The 15,569-nt window shown below is 38.7% G+C and overlaps 1 protein-coding gene across 2 annotated transcripts in view; it reads right to left on the bottom strand.

Moving 5' to 3' along the window:
* Positions 1-15,569, bottom strand: part of LOC122809250 (oocyte zinc finger protein XlCOF6-like) — a 109,607-nt gene that overhangs the window by 80,719 nt on the left and 13,319 nt on the right. For both annotated transcript variants that reach the window (XM_044080577.1, XM_044080576.1), the window contains exon 2: positions 4,634-4,739. In XM_044080577.1, the coding sequence (XP_043936512.1) occupies positions 4,634-4,700 (67 nt within the window). In that variant the 5' untranslated portion in view covers positions 4,701-4,739. The remainder of the gene's footprint in view (positions 1-4,633; positions 4,740-15,569) is intronic.

Below are 15,569 nucleotides of genomic sequence, written 5' to 3'. Positions count from 1 at the left end.
TAGAATGCTTATTTTAGGTTTATTTTATTATTTTCCCCCCAATCCCATTTGCGCACCACTGCCCTATGGTTAAACAGGCGAGATTGGCGAAAAAAAATTAAAAGTTGTTGTTTTTATTTATTTTTTTTAATATTTTGCAATGCCAATGGCCTTCTACTTGGCCACTGGCATGCTTCCTTAATGATATGCAGCCTTTATTTGGAGCTGTCATAGCTCCGTTTTGTAGTTTGCAGAAATATACTCGGTTACTAACAGAGTACATTTCTGCAGACTGCACTCGTCTTGCACGGACTGCTGCCAGCTTCCTGGATTGCATATTACCCTCATTTGCATGGTTTTCACCTGCAAATGAGGGTAATTTGCATACAGGAGCTCAGTCTGTGCAGGATTAGTCTAAGAGCTCACGTGCACGTCCTGGGAGCTCGTTCCTGGATCGCACATCGGCCATATTGCAAAAATTAACTCTTAAACTAATCCTGCACGCTATAAAGGGCTTCGTAAATCTGGTGGAAAGTCTTTTCAGCTGTATTCACTTGCTGTCTTTTGCATTTTTTGGAATAGCTACAGGACCAAACACACACAGTAGAAGGACATACATCCCTATTGCAGACAGAAAAAATAAAACAGTCTATATAGAAATGCTACTATTGTGTGACAGCAATACACCTATCTTCTTTAAGAGATGAAGATCAGGTGAGACTGACATAACGTTTCCCTAAAAAATAACCAGATGGAGTGGCTGTAAAGTAGAGTGAGCAACCTACATTCTGATGAGTGTAGTTCATTTAAGTGGCTCTACTTCAATTTCTTTTCATTACAGTTTATCTAAACCACGTATACTTGTATTATGCACTTTTTTTTCTCTTTTATCCACTGTTGTATGGCCACAGAGTTGACATACATGAGTTAAGAGGGGTGTCATGGGCAAACGTCCAAAGTAGGGGGGTTCAAGGAACAGCCTTCCCCAGCAAAACAAGATTTTTTTTTTTTTGCATTTTTAAGCATTTTCAAGTTATGCGTCTAGATCTAGGAAAATCAGTCTTGGTGACTCAATAATGACAAAACTGCCCATTTCAGAACATTTCAACCATAAAAGGCCATTCAAACTTGTCATTACAATCCACAAATACCAGTCAATATACATAATTTCTGCAGAAGTAGAAGTCATCTGAATAATTCAAAATTAAGGAGATTTGTAATTAATAAAGAAGTTGCTGCTATCAAACAACGTTATATTTCAGTGTTTCATCTACAAATTCAGTGCCCGCTGCACTTGAAGAATAAACCGTCTATGTTATATTAAACAAAATGGTAAACTGGTAATATTGCAGTAGAGAATGGATGACAAACTGTCAGCAGGTTCATAGTTATTAGGCATCTCATTCAAAGGAGGACACACTAAGGACTGCAGCACCCCCCCCTTAAAGTACAACACAGTATCAGAAACCCATCTGCATGCTGCGGGAGAAGACTCTACAGCCTTCTTCATCAAAAACAAGCATGCTACCTGTTATGGTACGACAATTTACTATACAAAACAGCTGCACATTGAAAACAGACTTAGCATGAGCAGCAGTGAACCTCTCTTCCCTTGAAGCTCACGGCTCCTTGAAAATGTACCGAAACTTAGAATGCCTTGAAAATGCATGAAAACTCATTTTTCAATAGTTTGGTAGTTGGTGTAGAGGATTCTGGCTTGTTTCCTGTAACCAAGGTACAGGGGGTTCGCACTGAGGATATTTACTAACCTACAAAGCTCTCTATTTTCCAGATTTTCACAGAATGTCCAGATTTTTGGCTCGCAGTTTTGTTTGGTTCCTCATAAAATACGTGGTTTTCTGGTAAATCATTGAGGACTTGAAGTTTCTAAATAATGGCATATTTGAGTTTCAGACTTCCTATTGTTCAGAAAATGCATGCTAACATAAATTCTGTTAGTCAGCAACTTTCTAAGTTTTTAAGAGCAATATTTAAAATCTTTCCCTATTTTGGGTTTTTGTCCCCACATTATTTTAGGTTTTGTCCAGATTTGAGAGTTATGCTAACCATAAACATACACAAAACATCTTGCATTTAAATTCCGTGCGAAACGTGAAAAAAGGAGCATACAACAGGTGCATGTGTTCAGCGAAGCATACACATATGCACAGACAGTGGGCATTCTTAAAGAAGTATGCTCTTAAGGGATCTGGTTCTGGTTTTAGTTTTTTTCACGTTTGCAAAAAACTTTTAAAAGGCAAAGCTACACCCCCCTTTACTGTTTTGCACCCCGGATGAACCGGACCCACCGTCCCCCACATTAGTACATCTTTGTCTAGTAGTACTAATAAGTGAACTGCATTTAAACTTCCCTGTGATAATGGACTGTATTTTGCAGCATGTGAATGAATATAACATGGTCATTCTGTTCAAACTGTCTGCACAACCTCCCAGTTCAAAGCACAGTCAATTTCATTCAGAATACTATATGTCTAGCTAAACGTTGCAGCTGTAACTGACAAAACAGAAAGTAAAGAAAGGGAAGCATACAAAGAAAGTTAGAATGTCCTGGAACAGTTAAGCAAGAATGCCTTCTTTTCTGCAGTGCATCAGTCACACAAATCCCATTTGAAAAACATTTTGTTCATCTCTTATGTATTACAGACATGCATGCCCCAATGTATGGATTGAAGCTACACAGCCGAGTTCCTTCCTCACTGCAAACGCTGCATCTGCTTTAGCTAAAAGAACAATTATTACTGATAGGAGAGACCTCGGTTTTAAAGTGCAAGATTTTAAAATCACTGTATTTAGTCACTGTTTGTCTCCATGTAGAACAAGTCCAAAATCGATCAACTAACACTGTACTCTGTAAAAACCCTAGTTCCCACAGCCAGTTCCAAAACATAGCTGAGAGATGCAATCTCTTATGGGCACCCAGACCTGATTCAGTACAAGAAAAGGATTTACAATGTGTTTGTTTCTTAACTGTTCCCTTGCAACAGAACAGTCCCAAAGCTGCTGAACAACACTTTCCACCTAAAATGAGTACATTTGCCTAATGCTCACTGTCTGAAGCTGATGCTGAATACAAAGCCAGTAAATCTGACTTTTATTTTTCCTGTGTCCCCAGGCACCCTGTAATTGGCACAGTACACTCCTTCAACATAGGGGTTTGGGATTGGCATAATGATTAATGTCACCAAGTCAAGTAATGATAAAATTATTTATCAGCCACTCACTAAGTAACACGAGATTTAATTACTGACATCCAAGAAACAAAAATGTTTTGTGTCAATTCAATCACTGTAACTTCCCCAATATCATTAACTGTATTAGCAACATAATAACACAAACTGTTCTTCTTCTCCCAAACTCATGAAGCTGAGATCCTGCTTTCATACCCCTATCTTAAACAGAAAAGAACTTAACACTGTCACAACCCATTACAACCCAAACCTATAATTTTGTCTCTTAATCTTAAAAATAACAAGCAGTCTAAAACATCTATACTTCTGAAGAAGGGTCTGAAGAAGTTGCTCACACTGCGAGCAACGAAAAGCGCTTAACATATACTAGTGAATAAACTTCTCTTGCCCTCAGTTCGTGGATACTCTTTTTGTTAAAACATCTATACAGCCCGTGGATTTCTTTTCAAACTTAAATACAGCAGCAACAAACACTTCTTATCTGAATGTTACTGTTGCACAGTTTTGCCCCTTACAATCATTTATCCAAGCGTGGTGGAAAGTCTGCAACACTCTCAAATCATTCCAAACAGATGCAGCAAACTTTATTGCCATGCCATTTCATTTCAGTGGTACTACAGCATGCATGGAGTTTCTATGGGACAATTCCCTAAGTTTCAGCAGGAAAAACCCAAACTTTGTAATAGTCCCTGTGGTTTGCAAAGGAATTGTTACAAAACTGAAGCAATTATCATTCATTTCAACAGAACAAGAAATCAAATCTTGCTGTAACAAAGAAATTCTGTTCCACAGCACTTCTAAACTTTATGATGCTTATCAGCCCCATTTCTATAAAAATTAACCCATTTTGCTTCTGAATATTTCTAATAGCAATTATCATTCATTCCTTGGGGGAGGGGGGTTACTGCCACACTCATTTATTGTAATACTGCTTATTCTTTTTTTCTTACCTTTTTGCCCCAACTATCTTTCGATCATTAGCCACCAACTAGCCTATTTGTTCTTCATTACCAGAGTAATGTTTGACTGGGAGGGGTTGTCATCATTTAGATGGTAATTAAAGGTGGTTCAACGTTCTTGCAAAAAGCCCTACTCTTGTGCACACCCAGTGAAGTGCCAGGGAAGAGACATGCAATGGGCTGATTGCAGAGACCATCCCCTCACTTTCACAAGGGGCATTCCCTCCAAGCCACCCTGCCCCTCACGCCAAAGCATTCAGCAGTGGTTTCCTCATCTCTACCCAGGAAACCACACTGCTTTGTGTACTGTGAAGTATGTATAATCCTTCCTCCCTCTCCAGAAGAGGCAGTCACCCCCTTCACTGCTCCCCCTTTCTACCTGGCTGTTCCAAGTGCCGGCCATTAAACAAACCCTGGTCACCTAATTTGCAGTCAGGGCTCCATCCATCGGCACCATAGAGACAGGTTACCACCATTTATTCTTACCTAGAGAGGATGTAGCGTCATCACTTCCTTGCGAAGTTGCTTCAGCTGATCTGTCGACATTTTCCATTCTTCGTTTGAAAACGTGACCACCAAATAATTTTAGAGACTGAAACAAAGCAAACACAATTTATGATTCAGATGTCCAAACTTCTGAGCATATTTCATACAGCATAAACAGAAAATGTTTGCCAAATTATCAAAAGAAGTAAGCAATAATTGTTTTACTGCACTGTACCTTGTGTCTGTGTGTGTGTGTGTGTGTGTGTGTGTGCATAGCCCAACTAGGCATCCGCCTAGGGTGCTGCTGTAGCAGGGGCACTTTTCCAGTATTTATTTGGTGTAGGTAGACCAGAATGGGGGCACCAGATGGTGTGGTAGGGGGCGCCGTGCAGCCCTTTTGCCTAGGGCACCAGTTGACCTAAGGGTGTGTGTGTGTGTGTGTGTGTGTGTGTGTGTGTGTGTGTGTGTGTGTGTGTGTGTGACAGAATGAGAGAGAAAGAGACTGTGTGTACAGGTCTGCCCTGGTATAAAGCCTCAGGGATTTTGTTTTTCAAAGAAGTTCACTACGTTAAACAGGCAGGATTTATCCTTCAAAATTCTAAACTGGTTTCAATTGAGGGATATTAAGCTGACAATGTCTTTATTTATGAGGTGTATAATGATGACACATTCCACATTTCTGCTGTTTTGCAGACAAGGCTGGTAAAGCTTACTGCTCTACAACTGCCACAATCACTGGTCGGACTACTCTTATGAAGGGAACAATGTTTGACAGTGACAAGGAAGCATCCTAGCTCAATGTTGGGCTCTAGTGTTTTTTTTTTTTTTTTTTTTTTTACCTGAGAGAAACCTTTTTAAACTTGCTTGAAGGTGATCTCTGTAATTGAATCTAAATAATATATCATGAGGAGTGAAGGTCTGGGGGGCTATGAAAGAAGAAGTTAGGAATACATTTCTCTGCTAATATGACGGCTATAGCTTCATGGTTTGAGTGGGAAATATTGTCTATATATCACCTTGGTGCAATGTTAGGCATTGTCCCAAATGTTCCTAATGTGATGGTGATTCTGTTCAAACTTAGCCTTTATAGATTTGATTTTGTTTCTGAGTTCTTTGCTTAATTTCTCGAGTTTGGTTGGATCATGGGGTTTTCAGTTCATTCCTAAGGGTGGGGAGTTTTCTTTCTTTTGTTACACAGTTTGCTTATGGCAGGGTTCCACTACAGAGGGTTACTTCTAAACTTAGTATTGTATATCTGCAAGATCGGGACAAATATCTCCATGCAGACAGTGAGATAAGCACAGAAGTTCTCTGCAAATACAGTAATGTTGGCCACAGGGAACGGGAGCTGCTGAACCACATCAGCTTATCAGCTAGTTGCAGCAAGTCTGTTGTATAGAATCTCTAAAGATAGTTAGGTTTAAGAGCAAGTTGGATTGTATCCTAATGATGAAAACAACTGAAAGCGGTCAGATAGGATTACTGATGGGGTAACTATGGCCGTTGACTGTGTTTGCAATGACCAAGTTAAACAAATTTACCTGCCCAGCAGGGGAGAGAACTACATGGTACAGTAAGTTGCCACTGAAAAATCTAGGAAGCATGGAGTATAATTTATTAGCAGTAGTATATTTCTTCCAATTTCTAGATGGGTAAATGAAATTACAGATGATAATGGTGTTTGGTTCTAGAGTAAAAGACTCCAGATTGTTTAAATATGCCTCATGGATAGTACAGCAGGTCTCACAGAAGGGGTTCTGCAGATAGCCAGGATATAGATGGAAATCTTATCGATAGTTACTAGGATGTATAGGAGTTCCAGGTCATTATCTAGCCATATAAATCTAGATGTAAATAAATGCAATATAAACACACCAACTACAGTAGAAGAGCCCTCAGTGGTGGGTCAGAATGAGTGGTAGGCACTGAATCTTGGTAGGGAGAGCGTGTTATCAATGCACTGCAAATGAGATTCAGTGACGAAGCAGATGCTGACATTTTCTAAGCATAGGAAGATGCCTAGTAAAGGTGGTTTTCTATTGAGGATTGCACTGTTCAGCAATGCAACTTTTATATTATCCAAGTCTAGCTTGGTTAGGTTGGTAGATATAGCAGACTAACACACCCTAAAAAAATACAACTGGGTGGAGAAAATTTTTACCAATATACAAAAACCTTGAGGGGAGTAGTATAGGCCATCCTTTATTTTTATTTATTTATTTTATACATACATCTGTTAACCAGTTCAGCCGACTGGACACAGGTGCTCCTTTTCAGGAGCAACCTATGCACATTGTCTGGTCAAGTGACTTGCTCAGACTCGTACAGTAGGCAAATGGGGGTGAAACAACTCAAACTGTGCATCCTTGATTAAAGGAAGCACCTCAATGACAGCTCATGGTCTTAATCCTGTGTGCTAACTCTCAAGACTCAGCAAAGCAGTTTGGACCATCAACCATTTTTTTCCCAGCAGAAATAGACTGGAGCCCCACAGAATGATGCCAGAAACTCAATCAATTACTAATGTCAAATAATTTTTTGTTTATAGTGTGGTATCATTCTCTGTGGATGCAGGCACTGCTGAAGAATTGCAGCATATCAGTCTCAGATGCATATTTAGAGAGCTCTAACATGCATCTCTTCATACAATCTTGTGATGAGAGGCTAGATTCCAGGTTTAGCAGATATCTATAAGTTTTACATGCTGAATCAGTCTGTGACACAGATAATTGATTGTCAGGAAGCATGAGGCAATTTGTGCAGTCTCAAGGTACCTAGTGCTACTCTACTGGCATGAGACAGTGTACGGGCAGACTCTGTTCTCATGGTTACCAGAAAGTAGTACATTGTTGAAAGAATGGTAAATAATACAGCCGGACGTTTTATGTAGTGTAGACACCTGAAAAAGGTAACAGAAGGTATAATTAATGCTGGTAGAGGGAGCTGTGATTTATTTGGGGGTACCTAGCAGGGGGGGTTGTCAATTTTTAAATTAACTAATTGAAAAAAAAAAGTTTCAAGGGGATTAGTAGTTAGTATGGAGTACCTAGCACAGGAAGTTTTAATGTTCACCCTATTTAGTCAGAAAAATGGGTAGAATTTACTAGGCTACACACTTGTTAAACAGTGCATAGCCAATAAATATCAGCATTAAAGTGGCTTGCAATGTTAAAAGGAGTAGAAATAATCCCTTCCCTGTTGTTAAAGTGGTAGGAAAGAGGTCAAATTCAGTAGAGAGAGAGAATAAAACAGGGGCACACTAAGGCTACAGCCAGAGTTTACTTCAAATGACTTGTGTCAATGGAGTGCCTTGCTCCCAGCGACTTTGTGTGCCTTGGCAAGTGGAATACAGAGCATGCAGGTCACTGAAATTTAAATGGTTGCAAGGAAAGTTAATCTGCAAGATAACAGCAGACTATGTACTTGTCCTGAGGACTGGGATTTTGCCCAGAGTACAGCCAAGTTCTTTTCTCTCACAAAGTAACTTACACAGGTCAAGCAGCTATGTGAGCAGTGGTACCTCCTGCAATTAGACAGAAACATGGTAAACATACATGCACACTAAACTTCGATTCCCATGTTCCTTTTTGATTAGTTAGGAAAAACTGATATCCCTCTGCTAGGTCCTCCAAATAGCTTACTAGTCAGTCTGCTATCTAAAAATATGCTCCTGGTTGGATTCTCATTTCAGATAGAACTCTATTTACCTTACTGGCCAGCCTGCCTCCTACAGACTCAGGCAACCATGGGACTGCAGTCTACCTTTAATGCATCCATTGTCAACCTATTAGCACTAGACACCTTCAAGCAGTACACAATCTGCCTATTGCTTACTGACAACCATTTACTCCTCTTTCACACTGATTCTACATGTGAGAAGTACAGATACCCAATAAATCTGGAGGCTAGTCTCCCATCAAAACTTACTGCACATACCTACTGGATTGTCAACATCCATACTCCTTACTAAGAAATAACCTTTCATATACTCACAAAAACAATAATACAATAGCACACTGAAGTCCAGTCACGAAAAAAAAAAACGGCCACACAGTAAAGCTCGAAGGTCACTCGCTTAAACACACTAACGCTCAAAGTTTGCTCTGCGTTTTCATCTTACACATACAAAGACTTCTTCATATGTATGAAATTCACCAGCATGCAACACTTCTTATATACACCTCCCTCTAAAACATCCACCAATAAACAAGTTTATTAAGTTTGAAAAACATTTCTTGTATATTTAAATCAAATAACCAAAGCCAACCTTGTATATTATATAACGTATAATAAAATTACTTTTAAATATATAAAATGTTATCATAGACTTCTATTTAAAATCCAAAAGTATATAAAAAATACATAAAAAATATAATAAAAAAAAATACATGTACGTACGATATGTGTTCTTAATAATGTTATCCTCTTGTCCCATCTAGTGGCCAAGTAAGAAAATTACAACTTGGCTGCCCTAAGCTTCAAAACTGGGGCCAGGGATATACACTCAGTTAAACCTGCACCTTTATTTGCTTCCAACTTTAGTTGCCAAAATAGTTCTCGGAACTCTATGGTAGTCCCCCACAAGGGTCTGCATCACTTTCTCTATAACGTAGAACCCATACTTAGCTAATGGACAGGAACTGAGGTGCCTATATAATGCATTAGTCTCATCTATTTTTCTAATATCATTCATGTGTTCATAAATGCGCCTTTTCAACTTTCTAGTAGTTTTTCCTATACAGAAAGCCCCACAGGTGTTGCATAGAGCTATATAAACTACTCCAATGGTATCACAATTACTGTAACCATTAGTTTTAAGTTTCGTCCCTCTTTGGGTTAAAACCACCGATTCCCCTTGGAGGACATAGGAACAGTGCAAGCAACTACCACATTTAGAAGTCCCCGTTTCCTTTCTACTCTGTATTTTCTTTCTAGTCTCAAGTATTTCTTCAATATTCCTACCTTTTCTATAAGTAAATTTTAAGGGATCTACAAATATTTTTCTTAAGTCTGAAAAATTACTACATTTATTCCAATTATTTGTAACTACTTTCTTAATAAAAGTTGCTTCCATACTGTAATTGAGTACAAAGTTGCTATTCCAATTAATAATGTCCTGTTCATCTTTATCACTCTCCGTAGGCCCACATAGTTCTAACTTGCCTAAAATAGGGGCAAATTTCCTGCTTCTTTCTTCCTTCACCTCTACTATTTCTTCAATAAGGGTTAGGGGGTATTCTCTTTCCAAGAACATATACTTTAATTTTTGACTTTCAGTTTCAAAATCTTCATCATCTGATGTCATTCTGCAACTTCTAATTAATTGCCCCCTCAAAATGCCCCTCTTTTGTGTGAATGGGTGGGCACTAGTAAAAAATAGGTAGGAATTAGAAAAGGTGCTTTTTCTGAAAACCTTAGATTTAAAGCTCCTTGACTCTGTTACTTTTTCTAACACCACGTCTAAATATTCTAGTTTATTACTAGAAACTGTATGGGTGAATTTTAAAAAATCAGTAGTGCCATTTAAGTAACTTATAAAATCATGTAATTTTTCCTTAGGACCGGACCAAAATATACATATATCGTCCAGGTACCTACAATAATAGTTCCAATAGTTGGAATACATAGAATGTACAATAAATGTCTCTTCCAAGTGGATAAAACTAAATGAGCATACATGGGAGCATAACTTGCTCCCATGGCTACTCCACTGGTCTGCTTATAAAATTCCCCCTCGAAATAGAGGAAGTTATTTCTAAGCACTAAATCCATTAACTCAATTAATAAACCCACTTTATCATGTTCTATGTCCCCTTTGAACCTTAAAACTTCTTCAAACCATTCCAATCCAATGGTATGAGATATCACATTGAACAGGTCTTGAATGTCTAAGGTGACAAAAATAAGCTCTTCACTAAACAAATTCTGCTTGATATTCCTTAAAAAATCCCATGAATCTTTAAGGATTCCTGCCCTCTCAGTCCAAACCTTTTTTAATTCCAGTTCCAAATACTTAGCAATCGGATATGTCTTGGATCCTGTGGCTGCCACTATTGGTCTGAGGGGTGGATCTTCTAATATCTTATGAACTTTGGGAATCCGAAAGATTGATTGTATTTTAGGTTTGTCTATTGTTAAAAAATTAAATAGTTCCAAAGTAATATTACCTTTGTCCAGTAACTCTTTTAACCCACGGGAGTTCCTGGAACTTGGGAGGTCGGAGAGGATTAAAAGACAGGGACCAGTGAACTATTATTTTAACAACTGATGGGGGTACCCAAACAGGCGGGTTTATTGAGCCCAGATAGGAGTGGGCCACTGAATATTCAATCTAGTACAGATGAGAATACAACTGATATTGAAGGAAACAGGCATGTACATCGCAATTTAGCATTTACAATTATAGTGCAGTAGAAATTACACATACTCACTTTAATTTATTTTGTAAGGGTTTAAAATTTGTTCCTACTTCTACTAGCAACACTTCACAAAACCCTTATTGACCTAAAGATGTTTGTTCGGAAGAAGAATCTAGAGTTGATGTTTGACAATAAGAAAGGAGGAACTAACAATACGAATACCCAGATTAGGAAGAACAGTATAATAACCTCCCCACATCTACAGTTAAAAAGCTTTGAAACACAAGTGGAGAAGGAGATTAGGTTAAATCAAAAGAAAGGGAGACAGTATTACAACCTTACGAAAGAAGAACACCAGTTACTTACCTCCTTGAAAGACAACAAGTATATTAGGGTTATGAAGCCTGACAAGGAAGGGGTGGTGGTTTTTATGGACAGTATACTTTACTCAGCTAAAATGTTAGATATGTTAAATGATACGGACAGATACGCCAGAATTTCTAAAAATGAGATCAATGTCGCAAATAGGAGAATAGATTTTATGTTACTGGACGAAGGTAATATTACTGTGGAAGTACTTAATTTTTTAACAATAGACAAACCTAAAATACCATCGATCTTTGGGATTCCCAAAGTTCATAAGAACTTAGAAGATCCACCCCTCAGATCAATAGTGGCAGCCACAGGATTACCTCCTTTTGTGGTACGACTTTCATATACTCAGGTACTTACGAAATCTTTCCCCCGCCTCAAAGGGCTGAGGTACAAACCTGACACTCAATCTCCTCAGCAGCATACCTCACTTCACCACCTGCGCATGCAACATTTTCTGCCACAAGCACTGCCAGAAGAGGTCCCCCAGTTGGCCCCCTTAGCCATTAAAGCCCCTTCAATCAGCTAGTTCACATGAGAATGCCCTAGTCACAGAGGACTCCATAGTGAGACACAAAGACACACCGCTCACCAAGTTGAGCAAGGAATGAATGACAGTGAGGTGCCTCTCAGGTGTCAGGATATGTCATGTTACTAGAGCATTAAAGTCCCTTCACCACAAGTACAGAAAAGACATGGCTACTGGACATGTGGGTGCAGAAGACATGAGACATACATCCATGGATTATATGAAGAAAAACATAGTGTAGCTCCCAGATTATGTATCAGAGAGACTGGTATACAGCTAGTCTTGAGCAGCATCCTACCCTCACTAAAAATGTTGCCTCAGTATGAACAAAAATAATGGACTTTACTGACTGGCTGAGTTTGTGTGTCATTCTGAGGAGTTCCAATGAGTTTATGTGTCATTCTGAGGAGTTCCAATATGTGTCTGCCATGGAGATTGTCAGCACTCTAAACTGCTTCAAATCAGATGGCCTGAACCTTTCATATATTGGTGAAAACTCTCCACCCCTACTGTGCTTTTTTACGACAATATCAGTCTGTTACATCTACCAACTTAGCAGAGCCTAACCTAGCTAAATTAAAAGTAGTGTTGCTCAACACCAGAGGCATCAACAAAAAAATTCCTTTCTCTAGAAGCCTTCCTTCCCCTAGAAAACAAAGACATCTGTGTCATCATTGAAACACAGTGCCTATGCCCTTAAAACACACCTTCACTACCAGCATTCAGTGCCTACCACTCATTTAAACCTGCCAGCAAGAACATCTCAACTATAGGCAGTGGTTTGTATATACGCCTTCAAACATTCATCACAGCTACACTTACTAGCCAAGACAACAACCTGGAACTCGCCTATATTCTAGCAATTACCAACAGTACTCATACCACAGTCTGGCTAATCAAAAAACCCTTCTATGACACCCACTTTATATTAGTCATATCTAAACAACCTTGACACCTCTACTATAGAATTAAACATAAATTTCAACTACCTGTCTATAAATCTGACGACCTACAGTACTGCAAATAAATATGCACAACATTTTTTAGATTTCATCAGCATGAAGTAATTTATTCAGATAATTCTCTTCTACACCAGGGGACACATTTACTTAACTTAGTCATCACAAACATAGCAATACTGTGCTTTGTGCCTACAGTTACCCTATTACAGGTCAAGTCTTCCCACTATTTGGCGGTCTTCACCATTAGAATCCAACCCAACACACCTACAAACCCTACTATCTTTAAGGATTCGCTAAAGCAAACTTATTGCAATGAGCTGATGACCTGATGTGATTCAAAAGCCCCTTCACTTGAGGACCCTGTAGCAAACATCAATGTATATGCAGAGAGCTTATATGCTCTCCTCATTGTCTCTACTGAGACTTCAGCTCTGATCAGTCACAAATACAATGCCACAATGAGGAAAAAAAACACATGATGGACCCATGGTATGATGGACCCATGGTATAAACAAACTATATAACAAAGTGGGGGAATCCTCATCTTTAGAAACAAACTGAAAACCTCACATCCTAAAAAATGAAGTCAATGAGTTAAAACAATAAAATTAGAAATAAAATTAAATCCACAAAGGCAAAGTATCAACTACATATTGCCACCACTAGCAAAGACAACAGTAAGTCTTTATTTAACTACGTTAGAAATCTTAAGAACAATGCCCTGCCTAGATGTGAACAGATTCATAAAAATACTACCCACTCAATCCTTGACAGCAAGCAAGCACATTAGCTGACAAGTTTAAATCTAACTTCTCCCTGTCACCCTCATCAGCTACTTCCAGATTACAGAGGGTCTATTCCTGCAAAAAATCACATCCAAAAAAGTCTTAAAGGTACTATAGGAGGTAAAAATAGATCTGTAGGGCTTGACAATGTACCAGGATGCTTCATTGTCAGCATGAAACACTGTCTTCTCAACCCACTCCGGAATCATTTCAAATTCAGCCTTTCAAATGGATTCATGTCTGAGGGTTAGAGGACAACTTTGGTCATCCCCTTCATAAAGGCAGCCCCAACACACATCCAAGCAACTACAGACCACTAAGTCTTGCCATCCCTATTTCCATAACAATAGAATGCATTATTATGAACCCCATAAACAAAGGAAAAGGCAGTCTAATAATCCCTTTACCCATACCAGTTTGGGTTTGAATGGGGCAGATCTTACCTATGTATGTAGTGAACTTCTTTGAAGAAGTCACCAAGGACATGGATGAGGGCAAACAGTACACACAGTATACAATGACCTGGAAAAGGCCTTTAACACCATCTGACACACAGACTTACTGAGAAACTAATCAAACTAAATGTATATCTGTATGTAAACTGTTGGATAGCACAATGGCTCACAAACAGAAGCCATCAAAATAATAATTGAGGGCATCCCTTCTTCCAAAAAGCTCATTACCAGTTGGGGTGGGATCCCTCATTGCTCCATACTAGGACTCCTCCTATAAGGGATCTACTTCCCTGATCTTCAGGCTGATGTCAAGGGTCTCTGGCTAACCATGTCTACAGATGACTGCAAACTAGTCATCATCATCAGCTCTAGGGTGGACCACTGAATACAACAAGTAGGGGCTGTCATGCGCAAATACATGGTGCCTGCCAGGACCATGCCCTTAGGCTAAATGCTAAAAAGTATAGTACCATGTCCTTTAATAAACACTAGCATCCATGTATCTGTCACACAGAAAAAAACTCTCCTCAAAATCAATACAGTTATTGTAGATCTATGCTCTTCTCTTGAGAAATTCTCCTTTAACCACCATGTCTTCATAGTCATTAAAATATTTTTATATAGCTCAGCTAATTATTAAATTTATAGTTTCTAGATCCATGAATGTTATCATCTCTCGCTTCTCCTCCCCCTACATTAAGCCCATGGTTAAATATAATGCCCCCTTCTGCATGTACCTGACCAAATGCATGGTCTGACTCAAAAGATCACAACATTTTTTAGCTAAGAAAATCAAGAGCCTAAGTTCCATGTTCTATGCAGAACGTCTTAAAGCCCTATCCCTGTTTTTAGTCTCATATGGCCTCCTCTGTTCTGACATCACCTTATAAGGTCATTGTATTTTCTACATGTTCACAAAACATATAACACCACAAAACACCCACACCACAAAATTAAAGTTCCACTGCAGTATATACTGAAATGTCTGGAGGGATAGATACTTCTCTGAAAGACGCTCTTCTGGAATAGGCTCTCCCTCCATATTAGACAAAGTAGTTCCCTTACTCTTTTTAAACACTACTTGGTTGAATGGATGAGAAATCACAAAAACTGTCCCCTAGGTTGGTCTCTCAAGCCTGTATGGAAAGAGGTAACATACAGTGGTTATTGCTTTTGACTAGACTACAAAATGATCCACCCAGGTCAACTGCCAAGAAATAACCTAAGAAATCAAAAGCACAACCTTTACCTAAACCTTCTGCTATGGAAAGAATGTTATGAACATTTTAACAGTATGAATGAATACAGGTATGGATATTCACTTATATGCACAATACACAGTAAACATCATAGGTGCGATTTATGAAATTATGTTTTATATATATATATATATATATATATATATATATATATATATAAATCACAGGCTGCAATATGTGATCCAGAGACAACCAAGATCTCATCACTCAGTTCT

This window comes from Protopterus annectens, chromosome 8.part0 (genome assembly GCF_019279795.1).
Source record: "Protopterus annectens isolate FY-2018-M chromosome 8.part0, PAN1.0, whole genome shotgun sequence".
Lineage (NCBI taxonomy): Eukaryota > Metazoa > Chordata > Ceratodontiformes > Protopteridae > Protopterus > Protopterus annectens.
The sequence above is the reverse complement of the archived record's forward strand: the minus strand, read 5'-3'. Positions and strand labels throughout refer to the sequence as shown.